The 23,636-nt window shown below is 28.5% G+C and overlaps 1 protein-coding gene across 5 annotated transcripts in view; it reads right to left on the bottom strand.

Annotated features, from left to right (window-relative positions):
• The window catches only part of LOC141901571 (uncharacterized), a 232,547-nt gene that overhangs the window by 37,020 nt on the left and 171,891 nt on the right, over window positions 1-23,636 (bottom strand). Inside the window, exon 13 of one of the 5 annotated variants that reach the window (XM_074788898.1) lies at window positions 20,213-20,275. The exons of the other annotated variants lie outside the window; for them this stretch is intronic. Within the exon in view, the coding sequence (XP_074644999.1) occupies window positions 20,232-20,275 (44 nt within the window). The 3' untranslated portion in view covers window positions 20,213-20,231. Of the gene's footprint in view, window positions 1-20,212; window positions 20,276-23,636 lie in introns of those variants that run through there. 5 annotated transcript variants of the gene reach the window in all.

The following is a 23,636-nucleotide window of genomic DNA, read 5'->3' as shown; positions in this document are numbered from 1 at the left end:
TGTGTATATGTACTTATACCATGTGTTTGATTTGATCCAGCTTTGAAACTGAATTAAACCCCCTGTACTCAATAAATGCTAATTGATTTCAACATGCATTCGTGAAGCATTTCGATATTATCACATCATTAAAGATCTTGATTTGTTCAATCAAGAACTCAATCTTATTTTGATGCGTTGACGTTTAACAGGGATAAGGACATATCTCAGTTAATTCGATAAAAGACATCTGTTTAATTGAAATAATGGAATACATATATTATGTAAAGTTCTAGATCGCCAATAAAGCACTATTATCAATATTATTTTAAGTTAATAACTGATGGAATCCCAAGCAATGAATCCCTTCAGGTCACATGTATGTAAAATGTCAGAAAACCCGTTATTGCAGCATTACAGCAATATTTTTACAGTCTTACTTGATTACGTCTCAGTTGCAGCCGGGCAGGGCGCTCATTATATTGCTCCACTTAAATCACTTACACTGCAGCCCAATGTTTTTCAGCGTGTAAACTCCATCGTACTCGATCGGTATACAGGGACATTGAGGCATTGAATTTTAGGCACCTGAGCCCTCAACTTGATTCAACTGACTTCACAGAACTTGATTATGAGTCTAGGATTTTCTAAATTGCTGAATGCTTTCTGCTCTGGTTAGATCAATTCAATCTTGAATACACAACAAGAGGCCCATGGGCCTTGAAGCATTGGTAGATTATACTGTGGTATTAAGTGGTTATAATGTTTTACATCTGCCGGCAAATCTTCTATGACGATGTTGATTGGGAGGACCACAGACTTAAAGGTCTATTAGTCTAGTACGATTTTATTCCTGAAAATGAATTTATTTTCTGCCGAACGATTTAGCCTAGGCTATTTGTACTGTTAAACCTCATTAATGCGATTCTGCTAAATAGACGAAACTAGTTATGTTTATTCTGATGAGTACAGGCGAGATACAGTCGCCTTGCCTTACGCCGACGGTGCAGTCAAAAAAGCTAGATATGAACCCATTGTTTTTGACACATGATTCACTGTTAGCATACATAGATTTAATTATGTTATAAACTTTGCCAGTGATACCAGCTACAAGGATCTTTTTCCAGAGAATTTCGTAGTTCAAATTATCGAAGGCCTTAGAAAAATCTACGAATGCCATACACGCATTTTTCATTTTCTTCGTTATACAGTGGTCGATGATTGAAGATAATACAAAGGATTGATTTATAGTACCATTATTTGGCCTAAAACCGGCCTGTGCATTATTTAATACTTGGGGTGCCTCTAACCATTGTATAATGCGTGTATTCAGAATAATTGAAAATATTTTTCCGAAGCAGCTCAAGACGGTGATACCTCTATAATTGTTTGGGTCGGAAGTCATCCCTTTCTTATGAATGGGTGTAATGCAGCCACTGCTCCAATTTTGTGGGTAAATACCTGATTGAAGGATGACATTGAAAAAAATGGTCAGCACAGGTGTTAGGGTTTCAGAGGCAGTTATAAGCATTTCTGGTAGGATATTATCAAGACCCGGTGATTTGCCTTTTTAGATTTCTTATCGCTCTTATAACTTCATCTCTAGTTATGGGGATGTCTAGATCGTGAGGCATATTAATAGCTTCCGTATCATTTTCATTAAGCAAAAGATCAGGATCAATGTCATCGTTTGATTCAGATTGAATTATTCCGCGAAAAAAAAGTTTCGAATTCAGCTAAGTTCGGGCAGTTCTCATTTTTATCTGCGTTTCGAGTTTCAAATGACTTTAAACTCTTCCAAAAAGACTTAGTGTCATTCTGAGATAAAGCATTTGTAAGTCTTTTAGCTATCTTTTTCTCGTAGCGGAGTTTTGCTTTAGATATTGTCTTTCTATAACGCTTACGTATGGTTTGTAAGTCTCGTAGATTGTTTAGATTGGGTTGGTTGTGGTAGAGGCGATTCGCTTTGCTGAATTTATTCCTGGCTATGGAGCAATTTCTATTAAACCAACGACGTCTTACCCGGCGTCTGATTGGTCCCGCCGCATGGCGAGTATTTCCGTCATACCAGGACAATAAGAGATCGGTTATATTATTAGTAGCTTCGTTGACGTCATTTGCATTAGGAGATCCATTATAGATTAAATTATCCATGCAGTGGGTTAGTTGATTTATGAAATCATCGCTTTGGACGGTTTCTAAGAATCTGTTCTCTGTTAGTTTGTTCCAGGTTATACGCTCCGGTAAGGCATTATACTCTGGATTACTATGTAAAGAACTGTGGTCAGTGTACCGTGGTTCTAAGCTTTTACCGATAGAAACAAAAACCGTGGCATGATCTGTGAAATGATTTAAATCGGAGATTTCAAAATCTCGTATAATGCGTAGTGCACCTGAGTTTACTAAGCAATAGTCCACCGTACTCTTTCCATTCGGTTGGAAACATGTGAATTTACCCAAATCTTTATCATTAAACGCTCTTCCGTTAAGAATGAAAGATTGGGTACTTTTACATAATTCTAATAGATCGTTCCCATAATTATTGCAAATTTCATCACACGAGCTTCTTTGTATGCTAAGATTAATATTGTTTTCTAAATATATCAAATTGTTATTATTGAATAGATTTTCATTAGCATCTGTTTCATTACCAATTTCATCTACAATGAGACCCGATTTATTTGCCGTTCTGGAATTGAAGTCTCCGAGGACAAGTACATTCCCTTCGATTGAGTACGCCAGAATTTCAGTTTCTAATATATTCATTGTATCCGCTTGTGCGCGGCTGATATGAACGGGCGATACATAGGCCAAACATATAAAAGTGTCCTCGTTCAGGCGTGAAACCGTCTTATCAAGTTTAATCCAGAGATAGTCCGCGTTATCGGATTTTAAAAGTTTTATCCCGGTTTTCAGTTCAAAAGCAAAAAAGCAGCAGACCACCGGAATGACGTTTCGCGCGCGATTTTTTCTTTCTTGTCTGTTGAAAATATGAGAATCCATCTGGTGTTTGGAACGCTGTTTCCGCGGAATTCCATGTTTCTGATATCAGCACGATATCATTATTTTTGAATAAGTTGAGGACGTTGGGTAGCTCAAGTTTGCAAATTCTGACATTGTTATTTCTGTTATTTCTTTTGATTGGGATTAGTTGTTTTATTGTTGGTCTCGTTTCGGGATCTCTCATATTTTCAAAAGGGAATACTTTATATCACAAATGAAAAATACTAAAAAAACAATAACTAATACTCAAATTCTTTAACTGAACTAAGCTAGTATTAGCCCAAAGAGATACTAATATCATTTGAAGAATACTTATAATACTTTTCTTGCTTTTTTTCTCTAATATAAATTTCAAAGATATCGAGTAAGAATAGAATTGATATTGAAAAAACATTAGATGATTTGGGTATTAGTGATAATAAGGATATTCCGACCAAAATTGAAAATAATATTCAAGTTAATAACAATATTGATTATGAATTGTAAACACCATCTTGAATTACTAATTGCTGGCGGGAAATCTAAGGAGTTTTTAACTAAGACCATTACTTTTCAAGAACTAGACTCTATGAAACCAGATAAAGTAATAAAATATTTTAAGATTTATGAAGAAGCTAGATTAGCTAGAATAAATGATTCTATTTCGGATGGTATTATCAAATGTTACTCTAAGTTATGTAACCAGTTAATACCAATTGATGATACCAATAAATTATATAATGATTCGAAAAATGACTACTTAGTTATGACTGAATTACAAAAATGGGTTGGTTACGCTTCATTTCAATTAGGATCGGTTATGACATTAATTTCTACTGGTGTCATAACATTTTCGAACATCAAACCTATGGAATATAAATCAGGTAAGAACGAAACAGATGTACTACAACCAAACGGCGAAACAGAAAATGAATCAGAACAAAAATTAACTAAAATAAATGAGTGATGGCGTTAAGAAAAAGGTTAGATCTGAAAAACAAATTAAATGGGCAAGAGAATTAGGTAAAAGATCTGCAGAATTAAAAAAAAAGCTAAGAAAAAGAAATTAACTGATATAAATGAATCACAGACTTTATCTGATATTGATTCAAATAACAATCCATCTAATTCTTATAATGCTGGAAGAAATAACTACTTATATATTACAATTGTGTTAATCACAATTATTATATTATCCGGTGTAATATATAAATCAAATTTCAAATCTGATGATAAAGATGATTCCAATGATGATAAACCTATTATACCAGAAAATAAGTCAAATCATTAAGTCATTGAAACTAAATCTAAATTATTATTAATGGATTAAAAGAAGATGAAAAAAGAACAATATTTAAGAGATTTATATTATAACCCAGAAAGTGAAGTATCATATTCTAACGTTTCAGAATTATGGGGTAAAATTAAATCCGATAAAGAAAATATAAAATATAGCGAATTAAAATCATGGTTACAAAATCAACCAACATATCAAATCCACAAGAAAATGGATAAAACTCATTTAACAAGAAAAGTAATGGTTTCATATATCGATCAACAATGGCAAGCTGATTTAATTGACATGAAGAACTTAGAAGAATACAACAAAGGATATTTCTGGATACTGAATGTTATAGACATATTCAGTAGATACGCGTGGTCAATTCCAATCAAAAATAAAAGTGGAATAGAAGTGACAAATGCTTTTAAGAATATATTTGAATCTATTCCAGGTAAGATACAATTTGATGAAGGTAAGGAATTCTATAACAAACAATTAAAAAAACTATTATCTGTTAACGATGTAGAGTATTTTTCAACACATTCAGATAAAAAAGCATCTATTATAGAAAGATTTAATAAAACATCGAAAACTAGAATGTGGAAATACTTTACTGCTAATGAAACATATAAATATATCGATGTGTTAGATGATTTAGTGAAAGGTTATAATAATTCTAAACATAGTTCTATAAATATGAAACCTATACAAGCTAGAAAAGAAGATAATTCAGAAATAGTTTGGAATAATTTATATGGCGCGTTTGTAACACATGATTTTGGAAAACCTAAATTTAAATTGGACAACACGTTAGAATATCTAAATATAGAAAAACCTTTTATAAAGGTTATACCCCTAATTTTACTGAAGAAATATTTAAGATTAAAAAGATAATATTAACTAAACCATTTGTTTATAAATTAGAAGATCTAAAAGATGAAGAAATATTAGGTTATTTCTATGAACAAGAATTATCACTTGTACCAAACCCAGATGAAATAGAATACAAAATAGAAAAAGTATTGAAAACAAAAACTCTTAAAGGAAAAAAGTATTCTTTGGTGAAATATAAAGGATACGATGATAAATTTAATGAATGGATTTTATCTAGTAAAATTAAAAGAATAAATGAATAAAGATTTATTTATATTTGAACCGCATAATATGTTAGTTACTGGAGTAACAAACTGCGGTAAAACACATTTCATATTAGATTTGTTAGAAACTATTTATAAGAATTATTTTGATAATATAATATTATTCTGCCCCACTTATGAAATGAATAAAACATATAATAGAGATATAGTTAAGATAAAAAAGTTTATTATATTAAATCCTAAAACAGTAAAAGAAAATTTAGATAATTGTATAAAAATAGCATTAGATATTTATACAGGATTAAATACATTATTCATTATAGATGATTGTGCTAATTTACATGATTCAAAAGTTAGAGAAAGTGAGTTATGTTATCTAGCTTTCTCTGGGAGACATTTTGGGATAAGAACATGGGTTTTAAATCAAAAATATAATTCAATTGTTAAAAACTTTAGGGAGAATATAAGATTTTTAGTTTTATTCTACAATAAAGATAGAAAATCTATGCAACAATCATTGGAAGAAAATCAAATTATACCTACTGAATTACATGATGAATATATGAATAAATTAAAGAATAATAAAGGTTCAAAATTATTACTGAGGCTTCAATTTCCCTATGAATATAAATTTATAAAATAAAATCCTAATTTGGAATATTATAGAAACTAATTTATATTTCTATATACTAGACGTACGTAAGAATCCAAGATTCTTGCTAAGAAAGTAAGAAAGTAAGAATTCTTGGATTCTTACACGTACGTCTAGTACATAGATATATAAATTATTAAATGAATTATATAAAAATGAATAAATTATATGTTCTCTCTTAATAAAAATAAAAATAGATTATATTATAACTATTTCTATACTTAGATTAATAATTTTGTGTTTTTAATTTTTATGAAAACTATTATATATGTACATATATATCTATGTACTAGACGTACGAGTAAGAAAGTAAGATTTCTTGGATTCTTGGATTCTTACCAAGATTCTTACGTACGTCTAGTACATAGATATAAAAATAGTTTTATAATAATTATTCTAATTTTGTTTCTAATACATCTATAAAATCATCTCTGTTTATATCTAATTCATCAAAAGTCTTAGGTAGATTTATTAATTTTAGTCGAGTCATCTTTGATTGATAATTAGTAGGTATATTAGCTTTTTCTCTTTATTTTTCTAAGTATTCATCAAAATCATCATTATCAAAATCAAATTGATATCCAAAATGTTTGATTAGATAAATTAAATCTATTTTTCTAAAATATAATAAAAAATAGATTTGTTCATGATTATCTTCTGCATAAGCTAATAATTTATCAAATAACAACTTATAGAATATATAATATTGGTTAGTTTTAGGATTAAAATATTTCATATATTTCTCTGGGTTATTTAACAATGGTATCATACCCATTATTTTATAAACATTTATTAGATGTAATTTTGATTTATAATGAGTATTTTCATCAACAGGTTCAATTTTTTTATTACAATATTGGCACATTTTATTTCTTTCTATTTCTTCTAATTTCTGTTCATGTTCTTCTAACTTCCTTTCATTTTCGATATGCGCTTGAGATTTTTTATGTTTAGAAAAATTACTTTTAGAAATATCTAAATCACAAATGTAAAAATTTTTTTTTTTAGAATCATCAATTGTTTCATTATCATTAGTTTCAATTATATCAACATTATCTGTTATATTATCTATGGTATCATTTGTTTCAATTGTATTAACATTATCTATGATATTATCTATTATATTATTACCAGATATATTATTATCATTATTATTCTTTTCTTTTTCTATATGTTTCTTTGATTTCTTATGTGATGCCCAATTTTTATATGATATATATTTCTTACATACATCACAATATTTTTGATTATAATAATCTTTTTTTGATTCAATATGATATGTAGAGGGTATATTATAAGATGTAGATGATGTTACACCTTCTTTTTTTGTTTCAATATTATTACTATCTTCTATTTTAGTTTCAATATTATCTTCTATCTTATATTCAATATCATTCTTATCTTCTATTTTAAGTTCAATATTATTTTCTTTTTTTGTTTCAATATTCTTATCTATTTTACTTATTCTATATTTGAATTGATTAAAGTATTCTCCAAAATAATTACTGTATTCATCATAGGTAATATATAATATATATCTGATATCATTTCACTTGGAGTTTGTATTTCATATATTCCACCTTCCATCTAATATAAGATTTTTTATTAAAGTTAAAATTTTAATATTTCATAACACTTAAAACATAAAACTATCTAATTGTGAATTTACAATATTTAATTGCGCGTCGGATGTAATATAAACGCGCATTTTGAAATTTAAACTTCCTTTTTTCTTTTTCATGAATAATTGTATTCCATCTTTAGTATTTTGTAGTTTTTTCCCAGAACCATGCAATGAATTATCCTCTGTTGTTCTAAAATCTAACCATAATGCATATTTATTACTGGTATAATAATCAATTTGATTAATATTACAATTTTCAAATGATTTTACTTTTTCATTCATAAAATGTTTTCTAATTTCTGGCCATTGATCTATCATTCTCATTCCCTGACGAAATATTTTATTTGCTATGCCTTCAATTGTTATTTCTGCTTTTGATATTTCAGGATTATAATAATTATCAACTTTTATTGGACCATTAGTATACGTTGCAATGGCAAAAATATTAACATACCTTTAATAGATCTTCTTGGGATGTTAATATTCTCATCAATTATTTCATCATTTGCATTAATAGTTACAGTTTTAAATTTTTCAATATAATCATATAATAATAAAAATCCTTGGTTGTATTGAGTTTGAATTATGCTAGCAATATTTTCATCAGTTACTGTATCATATTCTAAACATATATTCGATAATTCATAACCCATATCTTTAACAACGCTAGATAATACAATTTCATTTACAGGAGCAAATGTTATTTCGAATATAATATCTTCTTGTATAACATATTTGTATAAAGGCGCATTATTATTTATCAATTCAAAGTCTAATGGAATTTTATATTTGCTTCCATAAATCTTTTTTATCAAATTATCTGTAGCATTAGTTACTACTGCATTATTAGGTTCAGATCTTAATTTATTTTGGTTTTCTGATTGGATGCCTTGAAATATCATATTATTTCTATTTTCTTTTGTTAACCATAAATCTTTAAAATGCATAAATAAATTATAATTATCCAATGAGAAAACTGTTTCTGGTCCAATCTTTACAGCTAATTTTTTAATCAAATATCTCCCAACATTATCAACAACATAATTATTATTATTACCAGTTACTTTTATATCGGCTGATAAATAAATACTATTTGGAACATAAAAAGTATTTTGTGTTAATCGAGGATTTCTAACATATAAAGTTTCATCGGGATTAATATTAGAAGGGTTATGAGTAATTACATGATGTGATCTTTCTGCTTTAATAGCATTAGATATTCTAGAATTCTTAGAAGGACTTATATAACTCCCACTCATTTATTTAACAAAAAAATTAATTATTTATTTTTTATCATATTCATTAACCCAAAAATAATTGCACTTACAACTGTAATTAAAAATAAAATAATATGTTCAGCAGCAAAGTTAAGAATATTCCCAGCAGATTTCAATATAAAACCAACAATTGATGCAATAACTCCGGGTAATGCTGCAGCAGATTTTTTAGATAGTCCCATAAATATTTTGCTAATTTCTTTAAACCATCCTTAACTTTATCTTGTATAGAATTATTATCATTCGGGGGTTTATCCGGTTTATTGGGAGTAGGAGTAGATTTCAATGAATTTGATATTGCTAAACCAATTGTTGTAAATACCATAGTTACAGCTGTTAGAATTGAAAGAATTGTGATTCCTTCTAACTTAAATAATAATTTTATTCTATCTTTCAATGATATTTCAGAATCTGGTTTAATTATTAAATCTTTAACAACAACTTTTAATCTATTAATACAATAATCATATGATTTTTTTAATAATTTGATATCTTCTTTCTGAAATTCTATGTTATATTCTAAATTATCAATTTCTTTTTCTAAATATGCATTTCTTTTTTTAAATTCAATTTCCTCAATAACTTTATTATCTCTATCTAATTTTAGTTGTTCTGATCTTCTAAAGTTATAATTTTAAAATCTCTTACACTTTTATCATGCGCAAATTTAACAGCTTTATTTTGTATACTAATAATTTATCTAATTGCTCTATCAGAAAATATATTTAAATCTTCTAATTCTTGTTTCGTTGCATCAAGTAATCGATTTGGTAAAAGTTTTTCAGTTTGAACTACTCTTGAATTAGGTTTACTAGTTTTGGAAGTTATATTCTGTTCAGAAGTTGTTTCTGGATCTAAATTATTATCGATTGTTTCAAATAAGTCATTAATTCTTTGTTTAAATACTTTTCTATTCTGATTTATTTTTTCTTGTGTTACATTTTCTATTTCATTACTATTTCTTATTCTTTTAATTCTATCTGGTTCTAAATTACTCAAAGTTGATTCTGCTTATATTTCGTTTTGATTTTTATAAGAGATATTAATATAATAATCATCTTGCAAATGATAATAATATTCGCCATCTAAAGATTTTAATATTTACTAAAAGTCTGGCGCCTCTGGCATTTATATTATATCCAGATTTTTCAAATATAGGTTTGAAATTATAAATATATTCATTATATTCTAAATTTTGTTTTACTAAATCTGGATTTTCATTTTCAGGATTTATTCTCGATCTAGTTCTTCTATCAAATTCATCTGTTGATGGGGCTTTAGAACCACTATCTGCTAAATTAGTATTATATGCTGATTCATCATAATTATCAATATTAGTTTCTGCATCATTATAATCATCATCAATATATCCTTTATTATTAATTCCCATTTCTCCCATTTCATAAGCTTTTCCGCCTTCTACATCCATTTACATAATAAAAAATTTAAAATATAATATTCCTCCGATTAGAATTCCTATACAAGTTAAAGCTAATTTAGCATTTTCATGGGATTTATTATCATCATTTAGTTTAATTATTTCATGTTGAATATTATCAGTTTTAATATTTTCTGATGTATTGTAATCTTTTATTTTAGAATCATTATCCAATTTAATATTCTTAGTTTTAGTTTCTGTTGATTGAATATGTTTTTTATTTTTTTCACCTTCCATTAATTTTGGGGCAGTGATAATCATTTTATTTATATCATTTAATCCAAATGAATTATTTATTGTTGCAGTTTTAATTAGATTATTATAACCAATTATATTTCCCATCTTTAATACTAAATCATTAGAAATAATTAATAGATTAGGGCCTATACAATAATTTAATCTAATATGTGATTTATCTAAATAATTTTGATATCTTACAATGTTTTCTGGATTTTACTTTATATAAATGATATTCATCTCGAGTAAAAGTAACTTCATATGTATTAAATATATTTTCCATTTTAGAAATAAAAAACTGTGATTCAGTAACATAAATTTCTAAATTAGTTAATGAATTTAAAACTAAATTTTTATATGTAATATTTTTGTTAAAATCTATTGCAGGAATATTATATTTAATTGATTTATTATATTGGAAAGCTTTTGGAAACCCCATTTATATAATAAAAAAATTAATAATTTATTAATTCTTTTAATAATTTATCTTGTTCTTCAACTGTAATATTACCATTTAAACTCATTATATAATCTAGTGTATTCTTCGATTTACTAATTTCTTTAATATTAGTTCTAATTTTTTCTTTATTACTTTTTATATTTAATTTTGAACTTATGCCAGTTAATACACTTGAAATTAATCCTAACACACCAATTGATATAGCTAAAGGTGTTAATGGGCTGAATATTGCTAGAAATGTTATTACAGAACTAATTGTAACCGAACCACTTATAATCAAATAATATATAATTTTACTTTTTAAACATATAATAATCTGATATTGTAGGTTTATGTAGATGTAATTTTTCTTTATTTGTTACCGCGTTATATAAACTCATTGCATCATCAACTGATTGAAAATCTCTATGTGAAATCTTCTGATCATATAATTCCTTGTTCATATAATCCATATAGTTTTGCCTCTTTTCTCTATATTCTTCTGCAGCTTTATTATATTTCTCTAATGCTAAGTTATGTCTTTTTTGTTCTGATAATGTACCATTTTTATCAACATGTTTAAATAAATATCCACCACCAAATGCTAAAGCGTTAACAATTGCCGATCCTATAATAGTTATAACTACAGAAGCCATTTATTTAGTAAAATAATTACGCATTTATATAGGAGGAATATATTTTTGTTTTTCCAAATAATCAATAGTTAAATTAGATAAAGTAACTGCTAATGTTAATTTTAAAATATCATTTATATCAAATCTATCAACATTAACACTTCCCATTTTAAATACTTTTTTTAATACCATTGTATAACCAACAGTTCCAACTGATAATAATGCTCCATTATATAAACCAGTTATTATCCACTTATTATCACTCATTTATTTATAAAAAAAATTACTATCTTCAAAATATTTAGTTATCTTATTTATGATTATTTCAACATTTATAGTATTATTAGGTTCATTTTCATATATTTCAGTTATTATTCTTTTAATATCATCAATTATAAAATCTTCATCTAATTCATAAAATCTTAAAGACTCGGTAATCTTTTCTACATTAAAAGTTTCTTTATCTATTGTTTTTTCATACTCAAATGTTGTTTCATTAGAAAATGCAATATTTTTAATATGTGTTATTACATCATTAACGTTAAATTTCATTTCTTTCTCATGTTTAAAACCAAATCCAAAACATTTACTCGATCCAACAGTTATATTCATTTATATAGTGAAAAAATTACTCTTTACATCTTATAATTAATTCATAAATTATAGGAAAGTTATTCAAATCAATTAAATAACCATTATGATTTCTTATTTCTAATTTAAAATTGTTAAATCGTGAAATACAAGGTTTAAAATCACATTCAGCTAAATTATAATTAATTTGTGTTCCAAATTTTTTAACATTTTGTAATGGTATATTTAATATACTAGAATTACAAGTTATATCTTTAGTTGCTTCGAAATTTTTTTGTAGCATTAATTAAATTGCAATAAATATACAAGTGTGAAAAAGGCATTATATTTCGAATTACCATCTACGTTTCCTGTAACAATATTTGGTGCAATTCCTAGCAATTTAGCCAATGGTTTTCTCACCATAAATGAATGTTGACTTTCATCATGTAACTTTATTTTAATTTTATTTGTGCTATCACTTTTTATAAATCTAATTAAAAATTTATCTTCACTTCTAATTTTTAACCGTGCTCTTCTATTAATTTCTTGAGCTAGTGTTTCTAAATTATATAATCCTGGTTTTAAAATTAGATGAAACCATTTATTTATATTTCTAAAATGAATTAAAAAAATATTATGATCAATAGTTTTACTCGATACATTATAAAAAGAATTACATAAACTTACATTTACTAATTTTAAATCAACACAATTCTTAAATTCTCTATCTAATTGTACTAGTAAATTATGAGATTTGTAATTTGTAAGTTTTCTAGAATCAACATCTATTCTATATTCTTTTAATTCTACCATTTATTTTACATATTTTATTCGAAATCTATTTCATGGTGCCCTTTTTCATTCTTACCTTTGTATACGAAATAGAAATCACCTAAACATAATTCTTCTAAATCTTCACTTGATAATCTATGAAATCTATCAGGTAAATATGTCCTGAATTTATATGTATTTCCTTTTAATCCTTCATATTCTAAGTGTATAACTAATTTATCTCCATATTTGTTAGTAACTGTATCAATATTTGTAATTAGATATTTCTTATGGATTGTTAATTCTTTTAACTTCTTAAATTTATAATCTACTGATTTAACATTTGAAGTATTTTTTATTCTATCTAGAAATAATTTGTTGTTCTCACGGTTTGCTTGTTTACTCTCCATTTATAATACATATTTGTATTAAAATTGATTAACACGTTAGAATCCTTTTCATAATCTCATTTTCTTTTGTTTCTTCTCTTTTAAATTTTAATTATTCATCTAAATTGCAACCATATGCAACTGTATGAATTCCATCATCTAAAATATATCTTTCATCATCAAATGGGTTTAGACTTATCTTTTCTATTTCTTTAATAAACATTTCGTGATCTTCTGATCTTTCATCTTATGTTTTCTAACTTCTTCATTGAATATACAATTGATATAATCTTTGAAATGAATATTCTTTTCTACTACACTTTTAGTAATTCCTTTTAACTTTTTAGCTTCATGTTCTTTAGTTTTATATGAATACATTTTAGATCTAATACCAATGAACTCTATCATTTCTTCACCACCTAATTCATCCTTAAACTTCCCGGGCTGCTTCTTATTAACATTGCTAAACAATTCATTATCTTTTGGATAATTACTAAAGTCGAAATGATGTTTTAATGTTTTTAAATCATTTGTTAGATTATTAGTTTTAATCTTTAAAATGTAACTGTCAGTATCAAAATATATGATTTCTATATGTTTTTCTCCAAAATGAGGTTGTAATACATTATAATAGAATTCATACATTAGTAATTTTGATATTTCTAAAACTGAAGCACCAACATAGATTGGTTTATTAAATTTCATAGAAGTACTTCTCATTTTAACTGCAGCTAAATTTTCATCAAATATTCTGTTACCTAAGAACTTGGGATATGTTTGTAAATGCCTTATCCTTTTACCATTACTAACTAACTCAATATCATTTTTATTTCTAATATTCTCACAAGTCTTACCATAGAATGCATTATTCATTAACTTGAAGAAATCTTTCTCGAAATCAGTTTTAGCTTTAGTTCTCTGTTTGGTGTTAAAATCTATATATTTTTCTAACCATTTAGATTGACTAAATGAAATATATCTATGTACTTTTTTTAGAACCATTCCTTGGTTCAAATAAAACTTCAACATTCTATAATGTACTACATAATTATATTTCTATTCTTGAGTTACCATTAACTTTTCTGTATGAATATGATTTTCGGGTTTAATTCTTTTTTGATAATTTGATAATTCTTCATGAGTTACAGTTTTATGTTCGGGACAGTATGCTAGATTTCTAGATTTAAATTTTATATGTTCAGGATATTCTAAATCTACAACAAAGAAGTGACTAGTATCTGAATCATCTGCAATATCTAGGATTCTTTTCTTCCAATCAAATTTATCATTATTTTCATGTTGTAAAACTTCACTTATTTCAAACACTCCATAAGGTTGTGGTTCTATCATTGCCGAACCATATAGATTATTTGCATCTATATATAATAATTTATATCCAGGATTACCATTTACATTGAAATATCTATCACCTAATACACCTGAAACTCCTCCTCTTATAGATTTTTCAAATAATAATAATTGATCTATATTTGTTAACAAATCCATTTTTATATCTGTAAATTTTAAACCACAGTCCCAAGTTAAACCTGGTGATGAATAACAATGACAAGGATCAATATTAAAATATTTTAGGTTTACATATCTAAACCTTTCAAATATATCCGATAATAATAATACATCTGATTTTAAATATAAATCTACTAATTGTCCATGATTTTTCATTCCAAAATGATTCCAAATATTCAATGTTCTATTATATACTTCATCTTTAACATATTCATTTTTTAATTCATCATAGAATTGTTCTTTCAATAATTCAGTTATGTTAAAATCATTATGATTTTTATAGAATGAATATGGAATCGCTCCTTTATATCTCATTAATTGGAAATCATCATTAATTGGATAGTGTTGTTTTAATATCTTTAATTCATCATCAACTAATGATTTTGATAAATTATCTAATGAACTATTTAAAAATCTATATGAATCTATAAATCTTAGGCAACCAAATTGGAATGATATATAATTCTCAGATGTTCTAGCTAACATTTTAAATTTATAAGTTGGTATTTTATCTTTTGATCTATTTGAATTTAATCTTTCTATTTCATTATTAATTTCTTCTATTTTATGGCATAACTGTTTGATAAATAAATGTGCATCATATCCTGATAGATCATGAAATATAACTGGAAAAAAATTTACTTTTTTGGCTTGTAAGTTACAATTCTCATGTAGCACCGCTAAACTTTCCATTCAAATGATCATGGTCTCTTACTTTTTTATCTTTATAATTAAATATCTTTTCACAATAATAACATTTACCTGAAAACACAAATTCTTCTTTATCTTCTTCTGTCATTATAATTTCTATATTTGTATTCAATAATTTACTAAATCTTATTTCATATTCAATTAATAAGTCACAAAAATGATTGATAACATTTTCATTTCTATAATGATAATATTCACTTTCAATTAGTTCTGGATAATCAGATTTTATATATAACCCGAAAGCAAATTGTATTTGTTTTTGGTGGTTCATCTGAAAAATCATTTTCATTAGAATTTAATTTCTTTCTTTTATAATATATTTCTTTTCTATCTTGATCAGTTAATTCTTTATTTAATGATTCAAAATCTCCATATATTACAAATGGTACTTAATTTTTGTAATCATATTTTTTGAATTCTAATATTTTATCCTTTTCATTTGGTAAAACTAATTTACAATAATCATGATTATCACATAATTGTTTATGATTTAATAATGTACTTTCATTACTGAATTTATGTAAACATTTTCTACATAGATAAATTTTACGATGATGATCACTTTCTGTTCTAAAGAATAAATCGATTTGTTTAATCCACATATAATGATTTTCATAATATAATATATCTATAACATCATTTGAATCATAATCTTTTGATAGGTATAAAGGTTCTAATGTAGAATGTTTGATATTGTTGCCTTTTGTTTTTGGTAATTTGATTAAATCAAATACATTTATTCTTAAATTATTATCTCTTTCTATTTTTGGGATATTTTTAATTCTAACTGGATACTTATCTATGTTATAATTATTTTCAAATTGTTTATAATTTGTTAATCTAAAACTATGTGTAATATCTTCTGTTTGATGTAAGCAACTTATAATTGTCCATAGAAAACATTTATCATCAAAATTTTGTACATTTATAACAGCATTAGTTTTAAATGGTAGTTTAATATAACTCGATGCTTCAATATCTGGTTCTTTATAATATGATACATTTCATCTATTGGTTTTGATTTAGTTAACTTATTATATTTTGTGTTATACACATGTAAAGTCATAAATATTATTTCATCAAATATTAAACCAGATCCTTCAAAATATTTCTCTTCTATTTTAGTTTTTACTTCATTATAACATTTATCTAATTTATCATCTATATGTTGTTTAGTTATAATATGTTGTGAATGAGAATTTATATTATATATTGGTTTATCTTCAGATTTTATAAACTTTACTTTAACTGATATACTAATTTTAGGGTATTCAACATCAGTGATTATTTTTATAATATTTTTCATATTTTCTAAATGTTTTTTATTTTCTTCTAATGTTTTTCCTTTATGAAATTTAAACTCAATAGCAGCTGGACCAATATCACTTTTAAATGCTTCGGTTATCTCTATATCTTCTTTATTACCTAATGAATTAATATAATTTCTTACATCTTCCATGTATGGTCTTTTATTGTTTAATTTATTTCTTATTCTTTTAATTGTCTTATGTTTCTTATCGTTATCATTATCATTATCAAAATAATCTTCACCTAAAATATCATTATTCATATTTCTAATATGACTTTTAGATTTTAAATGTTCATTATAATATCTTTTATCACTGAATGATTGATTACATGTATCACATTTATATATTTCTTTTTCATTATTTAATTCATCTAATTTAGATTCTAATATATCATCTTCATATTCTAATTTCAATTTATTCTCTAAATGTTTTTTAGTTTTATTGTGTCTTGATTTATGGGATTTATCTATATTGATTTTACATGTTGAACAGTAGTACTTATTTGTTTCCATTTTAATACTAAATTTTTTTTTTAAATTGATTTTACACATTTTATTCATTTATATTTTATTCATTTATATGTTATTCATGTATATATATATATATGAATTATTTCAATCACACTTTACTAAAACTTTTAATGTTTAAAAATCTAACTCATACAAATATAAATATTGAAATATGTTTAAAATATATCTATATATCTATTCTATAAGAGCTCGACCTTCGACCTCTGGCTTGAAACCCCACTTTTCTAATTACTTTTATATGTTATTCATATATATTTTATCCATGTAAATGAATATTTTAAGAGTAATAGGGGAATGTGGCTTTCATATCAAAGGTTAAAAGGGTGAGTGAGTAAAAAATGAAAATAACTATAAATTCTAGTTGAATTAGGAGTGTGCGCGACTAATTCAACTGGAAATTATTGTTATTTTCATTTTTTACGAGCTCGACCTTTCGACCTTTGGTATGAAAGCCACATTCCCCTATTACTCGCGTTGTAGGCAAATCTCGTTGGGATTCGTAATCCCTAGTTCGTAGTCTTTGATGATTTTTCGTACGATTTCGTCGCAGTTTTCAGGTTGATTTTCGTCTGTTGATTCCGGTACACCGTAAATGATGAGATTTTCTCGTCAATTGTAATTCTCGAGAGAATTTAAGCGGGAAGTTAGTTTTTGATTTTCTTTTCAGATGGATTGAAGTGTGTCTGTATTTTCTCGCATATCTCGAAGGATTATATCGTTTTCGACACGGGTATTGATCACAGAGTTTTTTGTCGCCGTGATTTCATTTTCAACCTTTAACACCCTTTCCGAGAGATTGGCCATCGAACTGGATATATCGTTTATTTTGCTGTGTACGTCCGGGAGAACGCTCATCTTGTCTAAGAGAGTTTAGAACATTTGGTCAATTTTGGATTCGAGTTTTTGACAGCTCTTACACGGATCGTTAATTACATGGCAGGTGATTATACTTCCTGTTTCAATGTCTAGGTAGTCAAGTGACCCACCGTCGCATAATTCGGGACTTCGGTGGAGAACGCGTCGTTTATCCCCTGGCCTGGGGTCGGTAGCTCTATTGTCGGGAGTTACGTTCATGTTGTTCGCCATTATGTCGATCGATTATGTTGTTGTTGACGTATTCCATGCGTGACGATTTTCTCACGATCACGCGGTTACGGTCGAGAAGTTTAGTTAGCAAATTTTGTCAAATATACTACGTACCAGCTTTACTAGATTTTGAAATGTTCAAAGTATTCAAACTACTTGTTTTCTGAAGGCGTAGCTCAGCAAAAGTTATCTGAGCTCACACACTTTTGTGTAGACTTTTGGTCCGTTATAGTCCAGAAGAGTATGGGTGGTGTAGGAACCACAGAAAATAATTTTTGTAGGAGAGATCTACATCGTACTACCAGCTATCCGCCATCTTAAATCAAAAAAAAAAAAAAAAAATATTCCTCCTAAGGTCAATTTTCACAAGAGCGGTCCTCGTAATTGGTGACACTCAAAGAACGAGCGGCTCAGATTTCTATTGTGCGCCTATCGCGCGCTGCGCGTGAATCACTTACGTAATCCTTTTTTGTAAATGTGCAGACCTCGGGGGGCATTATGTTCTCTAAAGCCCGACATTATCCCACATTCCGGACTGTTAATAGGTTGATTTTACGGCAGAGTCGACAAGTTTCAACAATTTTTAACTGTTTATTTATGAATATTTGAGGACTTATGAACTAAAAATTAGTTAAATTTTTGATACATTTTGAGAAAGTCACAAAACATTTGAGACTGCGTTCGCAGTCGATTTTCATGCCATCTGACCTCTTTCCGCCTGTAATTAAGCAATCAAATGTAAAATTTACTCAGTTATAATATAATAAAGCAGTGAAAGAAAATATTAGATATCTAAGGATCCCAATTTAAATCGTGCGTTTGTCGTGAAAAATCTATTACTACTGTCTCGCAGAGCATAGACCGTAAAGCCATGTGGAATTGGTATTTTAAGGGCTATTCGGTTTAGTCCAAAACAAGTCTCTGATAAACTTTTAAAAGCTTTCGTAGGACTCTTGATGCCCATGAATTATCATCCCATAATAACAATGAATCCAATTCTGCATGTACGTCAGCACGACTGATTACCAATCCAAATATTGTAAACATGGCATTAGAAAAAAAAAACAATTACGCAAAACGTCAAGTACTTACATCATCTGAGACAGTTGCGCATAAGTTACGGCTTTGACTGCCAATGACAAAAAAGCTTGATCTGAAACGTTCATTTGCACACTGTGGTTTAAATATATTCCCACCAGCTGCAAGAATCCGCAAAGGAATAAAATAAATTGAAATCGAAAGGAATTGAAGACCGTAGTGACCAGTTCATTCCATGATGAATAGCTGGAAAGAAAGTAATCGAAATAAATAGTCGTATACATGAGTGTAAACCAGCCCCTTACTTACTACTTAGGCTTTCCACTGGCTTGACACACTACATTAAGGGCCTAGTAAATCTATTCTAGGCGTATCCCCCAAAAACGCTAGGCATTAAGTAGGTAGCCAACAATGATCATTCGCCGAATACTCATTTGCTACCATATGTACTCATATCATAGCACCACCCAGTGGAAAGGTGACCTTAACTGCAGTTAGACCAAGAAATCATATCTGACATTCCCTGGTTAATGGATTCTCACCTTAAATTACATAAACTCTGCTGCTATTGTCATCGATCCGAGTCGTCAAGTGAACGCGGAAGGAAAATTCCATTTGAAAATCCCTACCATTTCTGTCCATATAACGTCAATTTTAGCAAGAAATCTTCAGGAAATGAGGCCAACGTAAATTGATTTCTGAATAGAATTAATCAATTGACTCATTTTAGGGATCATAGTGCAATAAATTCCTAAAACTCGCCATAAATATGCGATATATTCAAGCTGAAAATGATTTCAACCATCTACCATGTTGGCTGTATATTGTTCGCGGTAAATGACGGATCCGGACTAATTGTAAGTCTGAATCCGTGATTTACGGTTGAGTTTGACGCTCGAGGTCTTCTGGTAATTTGTAGGCGTTTCGGGATGTACTTTTATCAATGGATGATAATGCTTTGCGTGTTTCTTGTCGCTGTTTAGACCCAGTAATTACACGAGATTAATTCATAATAAATCCGAAATGGTCGCAAATAGCATCGAATTTTTACATGTGTCATTTTGGACAGTTAAAGATGCTGCATAAATAACGTGCTCAAATAAATCGAATTTTTGAAACTTTTTTTGTAAATTATAAAAATAAAAAAAAAATGAAAAAAATATGAAACCCACGGCTTTCAACTTTGTGCACCATGAAGAAAAAACCAATTACAAAATACATTTTTGCTTAATCCGTTCAATTCGCCCATTAGTCAGAGTGGAAATACAGGCTAATGAAATTGCGTTTGAGTGTGCTAAAAATAGCTTATTAAGCATACGAATGATTATCGATCGGCCAGACCATTGACATAGGCTCGCTAATGCGAGCCAAAAACTAAAAAAAGCTGCATAGCAGCGATAACGGGTTTCTGCCTAACTGGTTCATATGTCGCACTTGGAAGCGTAAAAAAGATTTCATCGAAATAATTCAAATCCGTCCATAACATATGACTACTTCCAAGAAGCGCAACCTGGGTCAACAATATGAAACTTGAAAATGCCTCGTGTCGAGGCAGGTGGTAGCCAGAAAAAGAAATATTTACGGGAAAATTTTTTTGAAGACGCACGGCATTGATTGATCAATGATTTTTGTTCTTTTCTTTCAAAGCATCGAAGCAATACACTCTAACTTGTTTATGTCTTAGCTGCAGCGGGGCAGGGCAGTCATTAGGCATTTTTTTAAAAATTACTGGAGCATGTATCCGCCGCCATAATTTGGGTCATTATGGTAATAAGAAAATTTTTTTCTATTTTTATTTCCGTCGCCCTTCCACATAAATTCTTACATGTTGTAAAAAAATTAATCTTTTATATTTATTTTGACTGCCTTCAATCCTAATTGAAATTGAATTTCTGTATGAAAAAAAAATAAAAATTTTGTTTGATCCGTCTCTCATCGGACATCAAATTCATGAAAATGAACTTGATTTGAATTTGAATTGAATAATTTGACGGTTTCGTGCCGCTGTTAGTATCGCAACAAAATGGCCGGTCACGCCGACGCCGCCGGCGTTGATGAAACTTTCTGTTTCCAAGTAATCGTGAGATAGTTGCATCACGAGATCGACAGACGAGTAGTGAGATTGGCGGGACACCTCTCTGTCAACAACCTCGCGGCTAATAGTTTTTTTTATTTTATAGTTTCTCCTTCACCCTTCCGCATTAGTATATAAAGTAGCAATAAAAATGATATTTCTATTTCATTTTTTCCCATTCACCCTTCCATATTTTGTTATATGAAATACCAAAAGATCTTTATTTTTATTTTTTTTTCTTCACCCTGACGATTTTGATATTGATTTATTTCCCTTATTCATTAACTCTTTTACCCCTCGTTGAACTTCACATTTGAATTGGAAAGTTGATGGAAAATCCCATTTTTAGATGTGTGCATTCATAATGATCTGTTGTGTCTGGAATTCTCAGTTATAAGAAACCCACTCATTCTGGATCCTACTTGCATTATTTTTCCTTAACCACTTACAGCATAAAACTCGGTGTTGCTCAAGGATTATTTCTTCGAGCTTTGAGGATTTGCGACCCCCTTTTTCTCGATGATGAGCTGACCCAGATCAGGAATTCCCTTAATAAGTAAGCTAATCCTAACGACCTTTTGAATAAAGCTCTTTTTCGAGCCCGTTGCACCCATTTTTGTAATTCTCGAGTTTCACGCCCTCAGAAACAGCCCATCGTCGTACCTTTTGTTCCTTTTTGGAAAAATAAAAAACCCCTTCATCTCCTTAACGAACAGCTTTTTTTCACTTACAATAATAAACTTAGGCATTACTTAACTCACAATTCCTGCAACACGGAACCTTTGAACATTGGTGTATACAAAATCCCTTGTAAAGTATGTAATAAAATATATATTGGGGAAACTGGGCGTGATTTGAACAAGCGCCTCAGAGAACATAAAACTGACGTCAAAAATTTCAAACGCGAGAGTGGAGTAGCTAATCACGTTTATGAAACTAGTCACAATTCTGATTTTGATAATGCCGCTATAATCTTTCCCTGTCTCGATAAAACCAAATGTCACATTATGGAATCTGCCCTTGTCATTGAAAATATGGATAAATGTGTTAATTAGGGTTTTCTGTTTCTTCACAGAAAACCCTATTGAAATTCGCATGATTATTAGGGTTTCTGCTGCCTTCGCAGAAGCCCTATTGTATTCCTGCTGATTATTATTATTATTTATGGTCCACTTTCCAGCCAAAAATTTTTCATAAAATGTAACTCCTCTCAGATTCGACTACCAACAGCTTATAAACGTAATTTTAAATTCTGTCAGAAATATAACTCAGCGCCTGACCATTTCGAATTTGCGTATAGTAATCTATTATGAATTAATCCGGCATAATTACCGGGTCTAAACAGCGACAAGAATAACGCAAAGAATCGTCATTCATTGATAAAAGTGCACCCCGAAAAGCTTAAAATTTACCGCACGACCTTGAGTCAACCGTAAATCACGGAATCGGACCAACAATTAGTCCGGATCCGTCATTTCCCACGAACGATAACTACAGCCGGTGCGTAATAAGAGTCTTATGAATGAAACATGGCGGATGGTTGAAATCATTTTCGGCTTAAATTTATCGTGAGTTTAAGGATCTTTAATGAATTTCACGAAACCATGATCCTTAAAACGAGTCAATTGGTCAATTCTATTCGTAAATCAATTGACGTTGGCTACATTTCCTGAAGATTTTTGGCTCGATTCAACGTAATATGGACAGAAATGGTAGGAATTTTCATACGGAATTTTACTTCCGCGTTCACTCGACGACTCAGATCGATGACAACGACGGCAGTTTTTACGTAATTTAAGGTGAGAATCCGTTAACCAGGGAATGTTTTACACGATTTCTTTATAATATTAGTACATATGGTAGCAAATGAGTACTCGGTGAAGCAATGATCATTGTTGGCCAGCTACTTTACCTAGCTTTTTTGGGGGGATACACCTAGAAGAGGCCCTAGATGTAGTGAATAGAGACAGTGGAAAGCCTAAGTT

This window comes from Tubulanus polymorphus, chromosome 3, assembly GCF_964204645.1.
Source record: "Tubulanus polymorphus chromosome 3, tnTubPoly1.2, whole genome shotgun sequence".
Taxonomy (NCBI): Eukaryota; Metazoa; Nemertea; class Palaeonemertea; order Tubulaniformes; family Tubulanidae; genus Tubulanus; species Tubulanus polymorphus.
The sequence above is the reverse complement of the archived record's forward strand: the minus strand, read 5'-3'. Positions and strand labels throughout refer to the sequence as shown.